Genomic DNA, 20553 nt, shown 5'->3' on the forward strand with positions numbered 1-20553 from the left:
GCCACTACACTTTCGGTTAGCAGACAGTCATTGCTTCCAAAGTCAAATTTGATCTTTGCAGCCTGTGAAACTACTCGGAGCAGCAGCGCATGGCCAGGTTAGATATGTAGCCCGGGCTTGTCAAGCAACAGGCAGGTGAGTGCTTCACCACTGGGGACAGATTTGTTAGTACTTGGGATGAGAGATTCGATTCTAAGTGCACTGCTTACGCTGAGTTCACATCAGCGTTCAGACTTTCCTTTTTTTCTGCTCAGTTATAGGAGCAGGAGAACGGAAAGGACGGACTCAGCACATAACGGAGCCTAGGGACCCCATAGATCATAATGGGGTATGTTAGGTTTCTGCTCAGAGACAAAAGTCCTGCATGTAGAGTTGTTGTGATACCAAAATTTTTATTCGGTTTCGATACCATAAAAAAGTATTGCGATACTCGATACTAGGGCTGCAGTAAACAAATATTTTAGTAATCGAGTATTCTATCGATTATATTTCTCGATTCAGCGAGTAATCTAATAAGAAAAACCTTCTTAAAATAATGTATTGCTTTATAAAAATGTCCCCCCTTCCCAGTGCCATAAGTTCAGCAGCCCCTCCATGCCATGTTCCCCAGTGACCCCATGATGGCACTGCCATCAGCCCCTCCATCCAGATTGCCATGATGCCCCCCTTCCCCAGTGCCTCCTATGCCATCCACCATGTCCCTCAGTGCCATCAGATCAGCAGCCCCTCCATGCCATGTCCCCTAGTGCCCCCATGATGGCACTGCCATCAGCCCCTCCATCCAGATTGCCATGATGTCCCCCTTCCCCAGTGCCTCCTATGCCATCCACCATGTCCCTCAGTGCCATCAGATCAGCAGCCCCTCCATGCCATGTCCCCTAGTGCCCCCATGATGGCACTGCCATCAGCCCCTGCATCCAGATTGCCATGATGCCCCCCTTCCCCAGTGCCTCCTATGCCATCCACCATGTCCCTCAGTGCCATCAGATCAGCAGCCCCTCCATGCCATGTCCCCTAGTGCCCCCATGATGGCACTGCCATCAGCCCCTCCATCCAGATTGCCATGATGTCCCCCTTCCCCAGTGCCTCCTATGCCATCCACCATGTCCCTCAGTGCCATCAGATCAGCAGCCCCTCCATGCCATGTCCGCTAGTGCCCCCATGATGGCACTGCCATCAGCCCCTGCATCCAGATTGCCATGATGTCCCCCTTCCCCAGTGCCTCCTATGCCATCCACCATGTCCCTCAGTGCCATCAGATCAGCAGCCCCTCCATGCCATGTCCGCTAGTGCCCCCATGATGGCACTGCCATCAGCCCCTGCATCCAGATTGCCATGATGTCCCCCTTTCCCAGTGCCTCCATGCCATCCACCATGTCCCCCACTCCCCCAGATCAACCTTCCGAGTGCCTAATCACAGGTGCCCCTCCCCCCAATACTTTTATACATGCCAAATCACAGGTGCCCCCGCCAATAACTTTATACATGCCAAACCACAGATGCCCACATTTCCCCATGCCAAATCACAGGTGCCCCCGTTTTCCCCAGCCCATGCCAAATCACAGGTGCCACCAATTTACCGCATATTTCTGTCAGTGCAATACTTATCTATGCCTGTATATTTATGGCACTGCAGTACTATTTTCCGACTGCCAAATCACAGGTTCCACGAATTTACTGCCGCCACCCCCCCCCCACTTACCTTTCAGTGCAGAGTGCGCCGACACACGGAGTCCGCAGGAGACGCGTCTTTATCCCAGCATGCACTGGGGACCTGACGTCACACACAGCGTCATCCAGCGCGCTGACGATGTGTGAACGCAAGGTCCTGCAGCGCGGTACCGACGGGAGGCCACGGAGCGGTGAGTGAGAAGCTTAATTTCACTCACGCTCCGTGGTCATGTGATTTAAACGAATCCTCGATGCAGAAAAACTGCATCGAGGATTTTTTTGCCTCGATTACATCGATTAAATCGATGAATCGTTTCAGCCCTACTCGATAGCATGCGAAAAAAACAAAACAAAAAAGCCACGTGCATTCCGCATTTTAAAAAAATGGGGAATCGCACAGATTTTTTAAAATATTTTAGTAGTTTGGACTTTTCGAACGTGGCAATGTTTATTTATTGTTTATATATTTTATATGTAAAATCGGGAAAGGGGGCAGTGCTTCAGACAAAAAAAATAAAAATAAATTCCCAGTAGCCATTGGCTCCTAAACTGAAAAATTTAGGAGCCAAATAGAAACCGAATCAAAATTTTGGTATCGTGACAACGCTACGCCGATCAGGAAAAAAAAAAGCTGCGTGCAATTCACGTTCGGCCCATAATAGAACAGTCCTATCCTATTTTTTGGGTTGACAAGGTGACTAAAAAATGGCGAATCGCATGGTTTTTATTTATTTATTTCTGTTACGGCGCTCACCGCATAGGAGATATTTAATAGTTTGGACTTTTCGGATGCAGCGCTATGTAATATATGTTTATTTATTGTTTATATATTTTATATGTAAAATTGGGAAAGGGGGGATTTAAACGTAATATTTTAGGGTACTTTCACACTTGCATTTTTCCGGCATAGAGTTCCGTCACAGGGGCTCTATACCGGAAAAGAACTGATCAGGCATATCCCCATGCATTCTGAATGGAGAGTAATCCGTTCAGGATGCATCAGGATGTCTTCAGTTCAGTCATTTTGACTGATCAGGCAAAAGAGAAATCCATAGCATGCTACGGTTTTATCTCCGGCGGAAAAAACTGAAGACTTGCCAGAATCTGCATTTTTCCCCATAGGAATGTATTAGTGCTAGGGATCGACCGATTATCAGTTTTACAGATATTATCGGCCGATAGAGGATTTTGACCGGTATCGGCATCTATTCTGCCGATATACCGATAACGTATTGGGAACACAGAACGCGCTGCTCTCATCGCTCTCTGTGTTCCCTCCGCAGCACAGGTGAGAAGGAAGCAGTGTCTCCTCCCCCTGTGCTGCTGCTGCCGCCAATGCGGAGGAGAGAAGACAAGAGAGGGGGAGGGTCTGTGGCCACAGCTTCACCAATGAATTTAAGTCTTTCATTAATTCATATACAGGAGGCGGGAGCTGGCTGCAGAATCACATAGCCGACTCCCGACCTCTATGAGCTGTAGCTGCGATCTGCGGCAGTTAAGGGGTTAACTGCCGCAGATCGCAGCTACAGCTCATAGAGGTCGGGAGCCGGCTATGTGATTCTGCAGCCAGCTCCCGCCTCCTGTATATGAATGATTGAGAGAGTTATCTTCATTGGTGGCGCAGTGCGCCCCCCCCAAGCCCCCCAGTATTAATCATTGGTGGCGCACTGCGCCCCCCACCTCCATCCCAATCCCAATAGTAAAAACATTGGTGGCGCAGTGCGCCCCCCCCCCCCAAGCCCCCCAGTATTAATCATTGGTGGCGCAGTGCGCCCCCCACCCAGTATTAATCATTGGTGGCAGTGGCCACAAGATCCCCTCTCCCCTGCTCCTCCGATCGGAGCCCCAGCTGTGAGTGTGTAATCCTGGGGCTCCGATCGGTTACCATGGCAGCCAGGACGCTATAGAAGCCCTGGCTGCCATGTTCAGCTCCATGCTGCTGTGTGTACAAAGCACAGAGCAGCAGGGACAGTGTGAGCTCCTATTCACCCTGATAGAGCTCTATCAGGGTGAATAGGACAAGGGTTCGAGTCCCTAAGGGGGCTAAAAGTTAGTAAAAAAAAAAAAAAAAAGAAAAAACACAAACACACAAAAATATTAAGTATAAATGAAAAAGATTGACAAAAAAAAAAAAAAAAAACACGTTAACAATAAACATATTAATTTTCAGCAGATTTGTGTAGGAATTTTTATTTTTTTCTCAAAAATGAAAATTCCCAGAATATCGGTATAAATTATCGGCTATCGGCCTGAAAGTTCACAAATTATCGGTATCGGTCCTAAAAAAATCAATATCGGTCGATCCCTAATTAGTGCATTCAAAATACCGGAATGCCGGATCCGTCCTTCCGGTCTGCGCATGCTCAGACCGGAAAAATGTGTAAAAAGATACAAGACGGATCCGTCTGTCTGCATGACAAGCAGAGAGACGGATTCGTTCTTGCAATGCATTTGTGAGATGGATCCGCATCCGGAATGGTCTCACGAATGCTTTCAGTCACATCCAGATCGGCGGATCCGGCAGGCAGTGCCGACGACGGAACTGCTTGCCGGATCACACTGCCGCAAGTGTGAAAGTAGCCTTAGGCCTCTTTCAGACGGGCGTCACGTTTTGGCTCCGAATGCGTTCCGGGTGCATTGCGGCAAACCTGCGCGGGTAGGTATGCAATTGCAGTCAGTTTTGACTACGATTGCGTTCCGTTTTTATCGCGCGGGTGTAATGTGTTTTGCACGCGCGTGATAAAAAAAACTGACTGTGGTACCCAGACCCGAACTTCTTCACTGAAGTTCAGGTTTGGGTTCAAGGTTGTGTAGATGTAATCATTTTCCCTTATAACATGGTTATAAGGGGAAAATAATAGCATTCTTAAAACAGAATGCATAGTACAATAGGGCTGGAGGGGTTAAAAAAATAAAAAATTATTTAACTCCCTGCGCTGCGATTGGACAGCGCCACAGCCAGGGGAGAAGGAACGCCCACTACAGAAGCTGATGTCTCCTCCCCATTGCTCCGATAGTAATTAGCATATGGAGCAGGACTGCAGGAGACTTTAATGGGGCACAGGCGCACAGCGGGCGAATGGAGTGGCGCTCAGGAATAATACTAAGTGCTGGGACATCTCTGGGCGCCGCTCTGTGTAGCCTGCTACTTAAAGTCCGGACCCATGAAAAGTACTATCATTGGTGGCGCAGTGCGCCCGCCCCTCTCTCCCCATTGGTGGCAGCGGCACAGCGGGGAGGGAGAGACTGCTTCCTTCTCCCCTGTGCTCCTGAGGAAACATGAGCGCGCTGACAGCAGCAAGCTCATGTTCAGAGATACTAGACTGGGCAGTAGAACAGGCCAGTATCGAAAAAATGGAAATACCGGTATCGTATCGATACCGGGACAAAAGTATCGATTGGGTATCGACATTTCGATACCTGCATGCAGAACTTTTGTCTCCACTTAAAAAAAAAAATAAAAAATAATATATATCTTCCTCTGGCGGACTCCATTATAGTCTGTGCGCCGAATCCATCCTTTCCGTTCTCCTGCTCCTATAATGGCCGAGTTCAAGGCTGAACGCTGATGTGAACTCAGCCTTAGGCCTCTTTCACACTAACATTTTTTTTCCTGTTCTCCGGGACGTTTTTTGCGTTCCGTATACGGAACCATTCATTTCAATGGTTCCGCAAAACGGAATGTACTCCGTGTGCATTCAGTTCCCGTATTTCCGTTCCGTTGAAAGATAGAACATGTCCTATTATTGCCCGCAAATCACGTTCCATGGCTCCATTCAAGTCAATGGGTCCGCAAAAAAAAAAAAAAAAAAAAAACGGAACACATACGGAAATGCATCTGTATGTCTTCCGTATCCGTTCTTGCAGAACCATCTATTGAAAATGTTATGCCCAGCCCAATTTTTTCTATGTAATTACTGTATATGCCATACGGAAAAACAGAACGGAAACAAAAAAACTGATCCGTGAAAAACGGACCACAAAACACTGAAATAGCCATACGGTAGTGTGAAAGAGGCCTTAGAATGTATGTTCACCTTTGAAACCTATACTAATCTAATCTATATATAAAGAAACAAATTACATACATTTATAAATACATATTGCAGGTCTTTTATTGACCTCCAGAGAAATTGTGTATTGCAGCCCAGAAGCGTGTCCCATAGTTGAAAATCATTGACAAGCTCATCAGCAGATGTATCTAGTTTTAGGTAAACTCATAATGCAATAGGACAGTTTTACCCTATATGACCAGAATACATCCCAGTATCTGGTGTAAAGATGAAACATAACAAGATAGAAAAAAGGGAAATAGCTCACCCTCTCACAGTCACAAAGAGGTGCTCTGGTCTAAAATGATTCACCCTTCAAAATGCAAGAAAACGTATATGATTGAAAAGACCGGCACTCTCAACACACGGGACCATATGGTTAAGTGCAGATCACAATGTTTAATTGATACATATATAAAAGAATAAAAATATATAAAAATATAAAATATACACTAATATTGGGTGATAATGGTTTCACACAATGTTGTGCCAATCCTACAAAGGTAACATTAATTTAAAACGTCCAATATTCAATACTGGTTTATATCATGTAAAAAAGACCGCTGTAGGTAAAAAAAGACCATGAATATTCACATATAGATTCCTAGAAGGAAAGAGAATAGAAGTCCTTTTTGGTTCTGTCCCGAATATAGACAGACAGTGCAAGGTGGTATTTGCTAAAATAAAGTCAATGTTATATTGTATATAACTGTCTTTTTCTTCATATGGATATCGCTTTAGCGATTAATGGTCATATGCGCTTGATGATCACCCACTGTGTGGGCTTACCTTCCCTTTCTGCCGGTCTGTCAGTCGGATTCCTCGGGGCTCGCTGAGAGCCGGCGTCCCAGCTGAAGCGTTGTCAGCGTCCCACGTGGGTTTGGAGGAAAAGTTTGTCGCTCCGGAAGTGACGTATCGGCATGCAGGAAGGTATTCAATACTTCGCTCAGACTCGGCTGTTCGTTGTAGCGGCTGAGGTAAAACTTACAGTGCACTGTAATTGGAATTATTTGCTTCTCACAGATGGGTCATATTCTGATCTCCAATTTGGATCTCTTAATACCAAACGCGTTTCGGGAAACACTCTTCCCTTCTTCAGTGGTGATGACCCTCCTTCATGCCTGATTGGTTTTTATACCCTCTGTCGGTAATTGCCAAAAACAGACATGGAATCTGTCCATTTTTTTCTTTGTTTTCTTTGTATGTTTTTAGTCATCTACAATATAGTTATTTGGTATCTGTTGTTCTTAACATCTCTTTTATACATAGTTCTTTTCATGTGTTCAGTATTTTTCCATTTTTTCATCTTTTTTTCTCTTTGCGGTTGTGCAGCGTTTTTGGTACGTTTTATTTTTGACATATGCGTTTTTTTGTCAAAAGGTTGCAATTTACCCTGTAGTACAAAGTCCATAAAGGGTTTCATTGCATGGGCCATGGTTAACCTTATATATCATTTATTATAGTTGTTAAGTGTATATTGACAGATAAACATATGGGCAAGTAAACATATGAACATATATTTGTATCTGATGAATATATTAAAAAAATTTTTGCCAATGTTAAAATTGGGTACATAAAAATAATAAAATTGTGACTGACTCATATGATACATTTTGTATCTCCATATTTTATTGGTTGTAACAATATATAACATTATGTATATTTCTATCTATATGTTTATCCTGGAGTGTGAAAAGTATATCTTAGTATTGTTAGGTGGCTTGTGATATGTTAAAAATACAGCCGCAAATTAGTGCGGATGTACCTATAGATTATGCTTTGCATCTTCTTTTACAAAATTTCTTCTGGGACGTTTCTTTCCCAAGGGTCATTTTGTTTGACCCTTGGGAAAGAAACGTCCCAGAAGAAATTTTGTAAAAGAAGATGCAAAGCATAATCTATAGGTACATCCGCACTACTTTGCGGCTGTATTTTTAACATATCACAAGCCACCTAACAATACTAAGATATACTTTTCACACTCCAGGATAAACATATAGATAGAAATATACATAATGTTATATATTGTTACAACCAATAAAATATGGAGATACAAAATGTATCATATGAGTCAGTCACAATTTTATTATTTTTATGTACCCAATTTTAACATTGGCAAAATTTTTTTTAATATATTCATCAGATACAAATATATGTTCATATGTTTACTTGCCCATATGTTTATCTGTCAATATACACTTAACAACTATAATAAATGATATATAAGGTTAACCATGGCCCATGCAATGAAACCCTTTATTGACTTTGTACTACAGGGTAAATTGCAACCTTTTGACAAAAAAACGCATATGTCAAAAATAAAACGTACCAAAAACGCTGCACAACCGCAAAGAGAAAAAAAGATGAAAAAATGGAAAAATACTGAACACATGAAAAGAACTATGTATAAAAGAGATGTTAAGAACGACAGATACCAAATAACTATATTGTAGATGACTAAAAACATACAAAGAAAACAAAGAAAAAAATGGACAGATTCCATGTCTGTTTTTGGCAATTACCGACAGAGGGTATAAAAACCAATCAGGCATGAAGGAGGGTCATCACCACTGAAGAAGGGAAGAGTGTTTCCCGAAACGCGTTTGGTATTAAGAGATCCAAATTGGAGATCAGAATATGACCCATCTGTGAGAAGCAAATAATTCCAATTACAGTGCACTGTAAGTTTTACCTCAGCCGCTACAACGAACAGCCGAGTCTGAGCGAAGTATTGAATACCTTCCTGCATGCCGATACGTCACTTCCGGAGCGACAAACTTTTCCTCCAAACCCACGTGGGACGCTGACAACGCTTCAGCTGGGACGCCGGCTCTCAGCGAGCCCCGAGGAATCCGACTGACAGACCGGCAGAAAGGGAAGGTAAGCCCACACAGTGGGTGATCATCAAGCGCATATGACCATTAATCGCTAAAGCGATATCCATATGAAGAAAAAGACAGTTATATACAATATAACATTGACTTTATTTTAGCAAATACCACCTTGCACTGTCTGTCTATATTCGGGACAGAACCAAAAAGGACTTCTATTCTCTTTCCTTCTAGGAATCTATATGTGAATATTCATGGTCTTTTTTACCTACAGCGGTCTTTTTTACATGATATAAACCAGTATTGAATATTGGACGTTTTAAATTAATGTTACCTTTGTAGGATTGGCACAACATTGTGTGAAACCATTATCACCCAATATTAGTGTATATTTTATATTTTTATATATTTTTATTCTTTTATATATGTATCAATTAAACATTGTGATCTGCACTTAACCATATGGTCCCGTGTGTTGAGAGTGCCGGTCTTTTCAATCATAAAGATGAAACATCCCAGAATGTACCGGTAATCTCCAAAGAAACCTCTGAGCAGACACAGAGCCAGCAAGAAGTGGCCATGTAATTGTGCATTCAACTCTGGGCTATAACAGACTGCAGGTAGGCACCAATATAAGTAATTGAGAAGATCATTGGAGTCCAGACCTGTTGGGCTAACCATACACGGTAGTGCCCAATTTCTGAGAGCAAGGGCCACTTTTGGGCACAGGAAGGGGGTGGTTCCTTGAGCACTGGAATTCACCTTCTGTAATGGTCATATGAACAGGGATTGTCACTACAGTCTACGTTTGTATTACATTACTATGGAAAGTAGGGACTAGCTTCCTTCATGAAGAGCATTTTCCCATGCAGGAAAAAGAAAAACTGTACTGTGTGGACAAACCCCTTTAAATGGGTTGCCCGTTTTCCGATATTAATGATCTATCCTCAGAATAGGTCATCAATATCAGATCAGTGGGGGTCAGGCTCCAGTCACCCCTGCCGGTCAGCTGTTTGAAGAGAATGCAGCACTCGTATGAGCGCCATGTTCTCTTCACTGTTTACCTGCTCGCTGTCATCTTTGCCATTTCAAATGTATGGGACAGAGAAGCTGCAATTACACTGCTCACGGCAAGCACAGTGAAGTGAATGCAGGAAACCGCATCAATACCAGAAACCGGACAACCACTTTAAGCTTATTTTTCATCAAAATACTTACCCAGCCACCGTAAGACATTGTAGCTCTGCCGCTATTCGGGTTGGGTGACTTGTAGGTATCAAATGTTTTAAAGCAAACTTCCTATCTTCTCCGGATTTTAGCCTTGCAACAGCCAAATAAACTGAACTAAATGTACCTATGGACAGAAAAAAATAAAAATAAATTGTGAGAGCCACTTATCCAACAACGTAACGATGTGCATGGCGTAGTAACATTTGTATTATTGCAAGCAGTCTGTACATATTCACACTATAGTTTATATTCACTATGCGACTACAGAACACAAACCATGGAACACTGTTGGGACAAAAGCAAATCACTTTAAAGATGTTCGTACAGACAGCTGTAAATTCTAGTTATTTTCAGTTTGAAATGTTTCACCACCAGTTCCTTATGGACAGTGCGATTCAATGACTGACCGGATTCCCTGTATGAGCATGTGTCTGCAGGAGAAAAATGAGATTACACTCACCGGTAATCGGTTTTCCCCCTCGCCTAGGACAGCACCCATGGAGAGACCGCCTCCTACTCAGGACAGGAAACAAGAACCAGAAACTGTTTTAAAAGAGGGACCACCCTCTCCACCTCCAGTCCTTTTCGAAGAACTAAGACACATAAGATATACATATATATTTTTTTGGGGGGGGGGGGGGGGGTATTAGCCGGGTGCTGTCACAGGCTCAAAGAAAACCAATTACCGGTAAGTGTAATCTTATTTTTCCCCCCTCGCCTTTGATGGCACCCATGGAGAATTAAGCAAGATTTATTTAGGGTGGGACAACAGCCTGAAGTACCTTACGGCCAAAACTCAGGCCTTCATTAGAAGGCAGCTGAAGTCTATAATGCTTGAAAAAAAATATGTGGAGAACTCTAGGTGGCAGCCCTACAAATCTGCTCTATAGAAGCGGAGGCCTTCTCTGCCCAAGAAGTAGAGACTGATCTAGTAGAGTGAGCCCCGAACCCTGATGGTGAAACAGCTCCCTTGGATGAGTATGCTAACTAAATATCTTGCCCGATAGTCTGGGAAGATGCAGCAGAGCCCTTCTTAGTACCCTGAAAGGAATGCAACAGACGGGAGGAGGACCTCCAGGGTGGCGTGACATGCAGATACTGAATTAAACATCTGCTCCCGTCTAAACAATGGAGCGCCGATTCTTTCTCATTTTTTAGAGAAGCACAAAAAGAGGGAAGAACTATCTCTTGGGACCAGCGAAAAGAGGAAGAAACCTTTGGCAAAAAAGAAGGATTAGGAGAAATAACCACCCGCTCCTCCAAAATCTTTAAGTAAGGCTGGTCAATGGAAAGAGCAACTAACTCTTCTATCAAAAAGGTAATATTGGACTGTTGTATTTAGGGTATATTGCCGTGTTGGCACTTTACGATAAATAAGTGGGTTTTGGGTTGCAGTTTGGGCACTTGGTCTTAAAAAGGTTCACCACCACTGCTCTAGAACAACCAATGGTCTATTGGAAAATCTGCAGAAAGCTCTCCAAATTCTCAAATAAATCTCAGAAGTGACCTTCCTACAACTCGCCAACAGAGTAGTAATAACCTCATCAGAGAGATCCCTTTTTAAAATTTCCCTCTCAATAGCCAGGCAGTCAGATGAAGACTCTCCACTTCTGGGTGAAGGATTGGTCCCTGAGCTAGAAGTCCCTGGAAAACTGGAAGAAACCAGGGGGTGGCAATTGACATTCTGCGGAGCTCTGAAAACCACACCCTCCTTTGCCAAAAGGGGGCTATCAGTATAACCGTAGCACAATCCTCCCTGATCTTTTTGAGAACTTTTGGCAACAGCTTCAGAGGGGAAAAGGCATAAAGAAGACCCCGTCCCCAGGACTGAGCTAAGGAAGCGCACTTTGCGAAATGTACGTCGGGCTTTCGGCTCTCCCAAAACTGCAAGCTTCTCAAGTTAAGTCCGGACATAACTAAGGCAACAGATATCATGTGACTCTGCCCGATCACATGGGACAACACGCAATACGTGCAAACACGTGACACGCCATCAACGGACCTACAGAAGGTCCTACCGAACACAGCCAGCTTACTACAAGATAATGCATAATGGACACTTAAACAAACTTGCCACCAGAATGTACGAGCCAAAAAAGGCTCAGGGGTAATGAAAATCTATTGATCAATAAAACAGACAAAGGAAATATAATCATTTAGTCCTAAAGATCGCACAGTCCTCAGCCTGAATGTCCACTGAGCCTCTTTCTGGAGGACACATTGGTCAAGATCGCCTCCTTGCGGGGATGGTCTCACGATCTCAATACCCTGAAAGAGAATGGACCGCACATCCCGGAATGATGTTACTTAATCAGACCTCATGATATTTAAAATCGAGAAAGGTAATTTGAGAGGGGTTGATCTCAAAAGTGAAAAAAAGCTCAAATTGGTTGGTATTAAAGGCCTTAAACTCGCCAAATTCCTCCGCTGTCCCTGTAAAAAAAAAAAAAAAAAAAAAAAAGCAGATCGATGTACCCTTTTTTTTTACCGATATTATCGGCCGATATTGAGGATTTTGACCGTTATCGGTATCTATTTTGCCGATAACGTATTGGGAACACAGAACGCGCTGCTCTCAGCGCTCTCTGTGTTCCCTCCGCAGCACAGGGGAGAAGGAAGCCGTGTCTCCCTCCCCCTGTGCTGCTGCTGCCGCCAGTGAGAGGAGACAAGAGGAGGGGAGGGGTTGTGGCCACCGCTCCACCAATGAAGATAAGTCTTTCATTAATTCATATACAGGAGGCGGGAGCTGGCTGCAGAATCACATAGCCGGCTCCCGACCTCTATGAACTGTAGCTGCGGTCCGCGGTAGTTAACCCCTAAGGTGCCGCAGATCGCAGCTACCGCTCATAGAGGTTGGGAGCCGGCTATGTGATTCTGCAGCCAGCTCCCACCTCCTGTATATGAATGAGACTTATCTTCATTGGTGGCGCAGTGCGCCCCCCCCCCACCCAGTATTAATCATTGGTGGCAGTGGCCACAGGATCCCCTCTCCCCTGCTCCTCCGATCGGAGCCCCAGCTGTGTAAGCCTGGGGCTCCGATCGGTTACCATGGCAGCCAGGACGCTACTGAAGCCCTGGCTGCCATGTTCAGCTCCATGCTGCTGTGTGCACAGAGCACAGAGCAGCAGGGACAGTGTGAGCTCCTATTCACCCTGATAGAGATCTATCAGGGTGAATGGGACAAGGGTCCTAGTCCCTAAGGGGGCTAAAAGTTAGTAAAAAATAAAAAATACACGTTAACAATAAACATAAATTTTTAGCAGATTTGTGTAGGAAATTTTTTTTCCCCTCAAAAATAAAAATAGCCAGAATATCGGTATAAATTATCGGCTATCGGCCTGAAAGTTCACAAATTATCGGTATCGACACTAAAAAAATCAATATCGGTCGATCCCTATTTTTCAGCTCAGTGGGATTTGCTGGCAATACATCATAGCAACTCCTATCTATCAGGATATCCATGTACATTTTGAGATATTGCTCATGTCCCAACACCACAAAATTGCCCCCTTCATCAGCCGCTTTGATCACTATAGATGTATCTTTCTTAAGTGACAACAAGCCCTCTAGTTCATCTTTTGTGACATTGTTCTTAGTATGTAACCCCTCCAACTGTGATAATTCATCAATAACCAATTTAAAAAAAAATATCCATTGGGGTAATATCACAAATAGGGGGGGTTAATTGAGAACGATTCTTGATGGACGTGAAAGGTCCCTCACCTGGGATTCTTTCATTTTCACATAAAAGATCAACTAAATTCCTCATGTCTGACATATCAGTGATATTGATACCAAGTTGCACATTGACGTTTATCTTGACTCATGAAAGATTATTTCCACTTTAATTTTCTCACAAAGAGATGGAGGTCTTTCACCCAGCCAAAAAAAATCAAAGGCATGGGTAGGGACAATCGAAAGGCCCTTTTTGAGGATGTCAGTTTCTGCTTCCGTAAGTGCCCTGTCAGATAGATTAATTACTTGTAATTCATCAGACAACACCACAGTTGGTGACGGTGCTATTGGGCACATTCTTAGGGATCCTTCCTTTCCCTCAATAGATAGGTTGAAATGGGGACTCCCTGACCTAAACAATCCCCCCTCCTCTACCTCTCCATGAGCTCCCCCTATTCTGATGGCCTCTGGAGGAGAATGGTTTAGGGTGTTTCGTATTACGTTTGGGTTCACGATCTGTTTCACCTTCAGATGATGAAGGCTCTGTTTCCACCTCAAGTCCTCTCGCTGATTTAGTTTTATAATCAGAGTCGTCCCTCCCTGAAATAGGCTATGTCTCAAATATTGTAAATGCTTTCTTTCTTTTAACTGTGCAGTGTATTTCTGACCTGCCTGTTCAAGTGTTTGTTCTTTACGTGCAAAACTTCTTAACAGCCTTGATTGGCTTCTAAAGAACGACAGTACTTTTTTCAAAGAGAGCTTTCTCTTCCTCTAAAATTAGACACATAAGGCGGAGGGACGATTCAATGGATTCAGTCTCCCACTTTTTTTTTTATAAAAAAAAAAGTAGGAAGATGATGCTAACTGCTCTCCAGGGGTACCCCCTTTAATGTGATCCTCCAACTCCTTCATCCATGCCTTAAGGTATCTAGCTACCAAAGTAGCGGCAATAGACTGTCTAAAGGCCGCCGCCGAGGCTTCCCAATTTTTCTTTAAAGGGGTTCTACAGTTTTCTTTAACTGATGATCTATCCTCTGGATAGATCAGCATCTGATCGGCGGGGCTCCGACACCCGGGACCCCCGCCGATCAGCTGTTTGAGAAGGCAGCGGCACTCCAGCAGCGCCACGGCCTTCTCACTGTTTACCGCAGGCCCAGTGACGTTACGAGTAGTATCAACTGGCCTGGGCTAAACTCAGTTAACTTGAACAGCGAGAAGGCCGCGGCGCTGCTGGAGCACCGCTGCCTTCTCAAACAGCTGATCGGCGGGGATCCCAGGTGTCGGACCCCTGCTGGTTAAATGCTGACGATCTATCCAGAGGATAGATAATCAGTTAAAACAAACTGCAGAACCCCTTTAAATAAATGTCTGCCTTTCTATCCATTAGGTCCTTTAGAGAATCCATATCCTCAAAGAAGAGCACAGCTTTTTTAGCTATTTTGGCTACCGGAGCATCTAGCTTTGTTGCTCTATCTCAAGAGGTAGTCACTTCCTCATCAAAGGGGTATATATGCTTAACAGAGGAGGGTAAAAAAAAAAATTTCCTATCAGGCTTTTTCCATTCTTTATCAATAACAGCCTGAATATTTTTAAGCACATCAAATACTTTTCTTTCAAACAGAGTCCTGAACAGACTGTGGCGGCTTTTGGTCATCTAACCCCATAGTAGCTCTTACTACTTTTACTAGGGAAGTAATGTTCTCTGTATGAAAAAGCGGCTTCCCAGCTTCGTCATCAGAGGAGTCAATTTGATGAAAGACATTCTCCCTCTTCCTCCAATCCAGAAAGCACATCACTGTCGCTAGAGGGGGGATTCGATGCAGCTGCAGAGGTACTAGGGCGGCTTTTTAGCAGACCGCTAACTGACTCCTTAACCTCCTCCCGGATCATCTGCTTGATGCTGCCCAGAGATGGAGCTTCCTCCTCCATTAACTTGCTCACACAAGCTTGGCAAAGGGGCTTTGCCCAAGCAGAGGGTAGCTTCTTTTTACATATAGCACAACCCTTGTCTTTGGATCTGGAGACCTTTCTAGACTCCTTAGACACAGAAGATGACCCCCATGAGTAATCAGTAATTCAGTAATATTGCACATGGGGGGGGGGGGGAAGAATCACCCCTCTTACCCCACCACGGTACTGGCGTATCATTGGTGGTTTCAGTGGCTTCTGCGCACTGAGACTGCTCCATGTTCTGACCTGAATCTTCTCAATGGAGGAACTGCCCGCTTCACCAGTGAGCTGGCTTAGCTTTCCTCACCCAGGCGCGCGCACACCGACTCCCATTTCCGGCTTATAGCTGTGCTTCCCTCTACTGTTGCACCGAAAGTACGTCACTGCCCAGGCCGCGGCGGTCCTGCGCACGCCGCTTCCCCTGGTAATAGGCGAGGCGCTGACAGCCGGACAAGCGACACGGCCGCAGACACCCAGGAAGAAAAAAAGCACCGCCCTAGGCCGAGAAGGAGCGGAGCGGGCAGGAGGAAGAAAGAGGCCCAGACTTAGCAGCAGCTCCTAACAGAGACTTACGCCACACGGGTAAGCTCGCCATATACACATTAAACAGCCGGGGCGCCCACAGCTCCTGGTATCCCGACGGTTTCGAAATTCCCTCCTGTCCCCTTAGGACTGGAAACAGAACTGGAGGTGGAGAGGGTGGTCCCTCTTTTAAAGCGGTTTCTGGTTCCCGTTTCCTGTCTTGGAGTAGGAGGTGGTCTCTCCATGGGTGCTGTCATAGGTGAGGGGGAAAACTCCTATTCAGGCTAGAAACAACTTGGATGTCACTTTTTTATTGTAGATTTTTAATGTGTCTGCAGTAAATCGTGTTGGCGCACAACTCAGGTGACACTATTGCATTTTTAACCCCTTAGTGACATCATTAATTGTAGCCTTAAGGACCAATAACATTTTCCCCCCTTTGTGTTTTAGCAGTCATAAATTCTTTCTTTAATTCTTATTTATTTATTTTTGCTGGATTAGTTGTTGGCTTTTTAGGAACCATTTGGGGTAAATATTGTGTATTAAGTAACTTATTTGATTTTTAGGGGGAAAGCTAATGATAAGAGATTATATATATATATATATATATTATATATATTTTTTTTTTACAGTTTTTGTGGCTCTGCAGCTGCTCCCTCATTCTCCTCCCGGCTGCTTTAACTACTCATATCTCTCAGCTAGAGATATGGGCTTTAGATTGTTTGAAAGCTTTCAGACAACACCAGAATGACAGCAATATGTTCAGCACAGGGGAAGATATCACTAATAGTAATCGGGATGCTGTGAATGCAGCTGAAAATGAAAGTAAAGGCAGATTTTACTCGCGATTATTCCTGACTCGATTTCTAACAGTGATATCTCTTCTGTTGCTTGGACTAATGCTGTTATTGTATGAAACCATGGAATGTCAGCTTTCAAACAAGACCAGTTGCGTGTTTGTATCTGCTACTGTTGAGGAGATAGCAGCATCTAAAGCAACCCTCCACTAATTGAATCATTACCTCCCCTTTCCTTCTTTTATCTGAGTGCCTGCACCACAAGCAGGCACTGTCAGAGATAAAAGCTCTTAACTCTCCTGAGGTAAGCCAGCCATATCTGTGCAGTCAGACAGCCACAGATGCTCACTGCAGGCTCCTCTGCCATGCTGGAGGGGGCAGGGCTGAAACACTGCTGAAAGGCACTAGGAGCAGAGATGAAGGGAGGCAGGGGGCAGGGCATGAAAGTGTCTCACTGCTGACTGACATGTTTATTGTGGGTGGGAATCAGAAGCCCAGAACATGTGCACAATGAACGCATGTGTTCTGGGAGGAAGTGAAGAGAGTGTACCATGTGACCAGGCAGGGAATCTCAAGCCCTGTACAAAACTTTTAATAAATGTCAATTATAAACTTGCAGCACCTAACAATGGGGGGGGGGGGGAAGAGGATATAATAGTTTAATCTCGGAATACCCCTTTAAAGGGGTTGTCTGGCCTAGGAGATGACCAACCCAATCCTCGGAAACTGTGCCCAACTTAAAGAAAAAAATCCTGCCTTCTTTTGGTTGACTCTGGAGCAAAAGTAGATTGTGACCGACGCGACCAATCACTGGCTTCGGCATTTACGTGTTCTACAGCAGCACTTCACCAGTAGCGTGGGAATGACGGGACTGCAGACTGGTCAGGTTTGTGTTTTTTAAACTGGGCACAGGTTTCATGCATTGGGTTGGGTTTCTAGGACGGACAACCCCTTTAAACACACCAACTACATATACATATCTACACTTACCCTCTCCGATTTTCCCCATAACATAGAAGATACTTCGGATTTGTGGAACGGCTGCATAGAGTTTCTCAATTTCTCCTGCAAGTATAACAAGTAAGGTTATTGAAGAGGATTGCTACAAATTATTTTAAGATTTATTTAAAGAGCTTGTCTGTAATAAAAGTAAGGCTGCGTTCACACGGGCGAGATTTCCGCGCGGGTGCAATGCGGTAGGTGAACGCATTGCACCCGCACTGAATCTGGACCCATTCATTTCAATGGGGCTGTTCAGATGAGCGATGATTTTCACGCATCACTTATGCGTTGCGTGAAAATCGCAGCATGCTCTATATTCTGCGTTTTTCACGCAACGCAGGCCCCATAGAAGTGAATGGGGTTGCGTGAAAATCGCATGCATCCGCAAGCAAGTGCGGATGCGGTGCGATTTTCACGCACGGTTGCTAGGTGACTGTCTATACACTGTATTATTTTCCCTTATAACATGGTTATAAGGGAAAATAATAGCATTCTGAATACAGAATGCAAAGTAAGTGATCAATTGAGGGTTAAAAAATAAAAAAAATTAACTCACCTTGTCCTCTTGTTCGCGTAGTTCTCCCGGTCTTTAGTTCTTTAAAAAGATGAACTATGGGCTAAAGGACCTTTGGTGACGTCAGATCACATGCTCCAATCACAGGGTCCATCACCACGGTGATGGACCCTGTGATTGGAGCATGTGATCTGACGTCACCAAAGGTCCTTTAGCCCATAGTTCATCTTTTGAGAAGTAAAGAAGAGACCGGGACTTACGCGAACAAACGGAGAAGGTGAGTTAATTTTTTTTATTTTTTTTAACCCTCAACTGATCACTTACTATGCATTCTGTTTTCAGAATGCTATTATTTTCCCTTATAACCATGTTATAAGGGAAAATAATAACATCTACACAACACCGAACCCAAACCTGAACTTCTGTGAAGAAGTTCGGGTCTGGGTACCACAGTCGGATTTTTATCACGCGCGTGCAAAACACATTGCACACGCACGATAAAAACTGAACATCGGAACGCAATCGCAGTCAAAACTGACTGCAATTGCATTCCTACTCGCGCGGGTTTGCCGCAACACACCGGGACGCATCCGGAACTAATCCGGACACGCTCGTGTGAACCCAGCCTTAAAGAGACAGTACCAGAGTTATGAAAAAAAAAAAAAGCAAGCAAAAGTCCTAAGGGAAAAAAATAAATAAATTATAAAATCCTATACTTGCCGGCATCACTGCTTTAAAAAAATTTTTTTCTTTATTTCTCTAATGGATATTTGCAACATTGCAAACAGTCCTGAAGTGTCCTATAATAGTGTGCCTACAGGTCTAACGGTGTAGTCCGACAAAGCAGTCCCAATACTCACATTGGGTAGAGTTGTTGCGATACCAAATTTTGGATTCGGTTTCGATACCATGCGAAAAAAATAAAACCAAAAAATCCACGTGCATTCCTCATTAAAAAAAAAATGGCGAATCGCACAGTTTTTATTTCTTTTTTCTGTTCCGGCATCCACCGCATAGATTTTTAAAATATTTTAATAGTTTGGACTTTTCTGACGTGGCGATATGTTTATTTATTTATTGTTTATATATTTTATATGTAATTTATACTTAATATTTTGGTGGGGTTTTTGTTTTGTTTTTACACTTTTTATTTAACCCCTTAAGGACACAGGACGTACCGGTACGCCCCATTTCCCGAGTCCTTAAGGACACAGGACGTACCAGTACATCCTAACTTTAAATAGGCATCCCCCCCCCCCGGCGATCGCAGCAAACCGCAGGTCAATTCAGACCTGCGGTTTGCTGCGCTTTTTGCAGTTTATGATCCCCGCGGTCCCTGACCGTGGGGATCAGAAACTTTAGAGTGCCTAAAATCAAGATTTTGCACCCCCCCCTGCATGATTTGATGCCAGCGGGTGGTGCAGGGGGGTTTCGCAGGTGGTGGGGGCGTTACGGGAGGTGCGGCAGGCGGGATCGCTATCCCCCGCCCGCCTCCCCTTGAAAATTTGTTGGCTTCTAGTGGTTATACCAGGGTCTCAGCACATTGCTGACACCCTGGTATAAACGGCTGACATCTGTGCAGATGTCAGCCGTTTAACCCTTTCCATACCGCGGTCCGTACGGACCGCGGTATGGAAAAGATTAACTGTCAGGTTCAAGGGGCTCCCTCCCTCTCCATCGGGGGGATGCTGTGCCTTTGCAGCCCCCCGATGGAGAGAGCCCCCCGAAGCCCCGTACTCACCCTTCCCCGTCTGCGAAGTTGTGGCAGAGGGGGAAGGTTCCCATGGCAACAGGACGCCTGCTCAGGCGTCCTGCTGTCCATGGTGCTGAACAGATCTATGCTAAAAGCATAGATCTGTTCAGTGTAAGTAAAATACAGTACAGAACCCTATATAGGGTTCTGTACTGTATTATACAGACATCAGACCCACTGGATCTTCAAGAACCAAGTGGGTCTGGGTAAAAAAAAAAAAAAAAAAAAAAAAAAAAAAAAGTAAAAAAAATTAAAAAAGTTGATAAAAAAAATAAATAAATAATAAAAAAAAACAAAAAACACATTTATCACTGAATAAAAATTTTAAAAATAAAATACACTACACATATTAGGTATCGCCGCGTCCGTAACGACCTGATCTATAAAACGATCATGTTACTTCCCCCGCATGGTGAACGCCATAAAAATAAAAACTATGAGAAAATGGAAATTTTGCCCACCTTACTTCCCAAAAAAGGTAATAAAAGTGAGCAAAAAAGTCGCATGTACGCCAAAATAGTGCCAATCAAACCGTTATCTCATCCCGCAAAAAATG

General features: G+C 44.1%; 1 protein-coding gene across 2 annotated transcripts in view; it reads right to left on the minus strand.

The window, feature by feature from the left end:
* The window catches only part of CDC7 (cell division cycle 7), a 114506-nt gene that overhangs the window by 73431 nt on the left and 20522 nt on the right, over positions 1–20553 (minus strand). For both annotated transcript variants that reach the window (XM_040407783.1, XM_040407782.1), the window contains exons 2-3: positions 17719–17793; positions 9773–9908 (exon numbers count right to left, since the gene is read on the minus strand). In XM_040407783.1, the coding sequence (XP_040263717.1) occupies positions 9773–9908; positions 17719–17793 (211 nt within the window). The remainder of the gene's footprint in view (positions 1–9772; positions 9909–17718; positions 17794–20553) is intronic.

Source organism: Bufo bufo, chromosome 9 (assembly GCF_905171765.1).
Source record: "Bufo bufo chromosome 9, aBufBuf1.1, whole genome shotgun sequence".
Classification (NCBI taxonomy): Eukaryota; Metazoa; Chordata; class Amphibia; order Anura; family Bufonidae; genus Bufo; species Bufo bufo.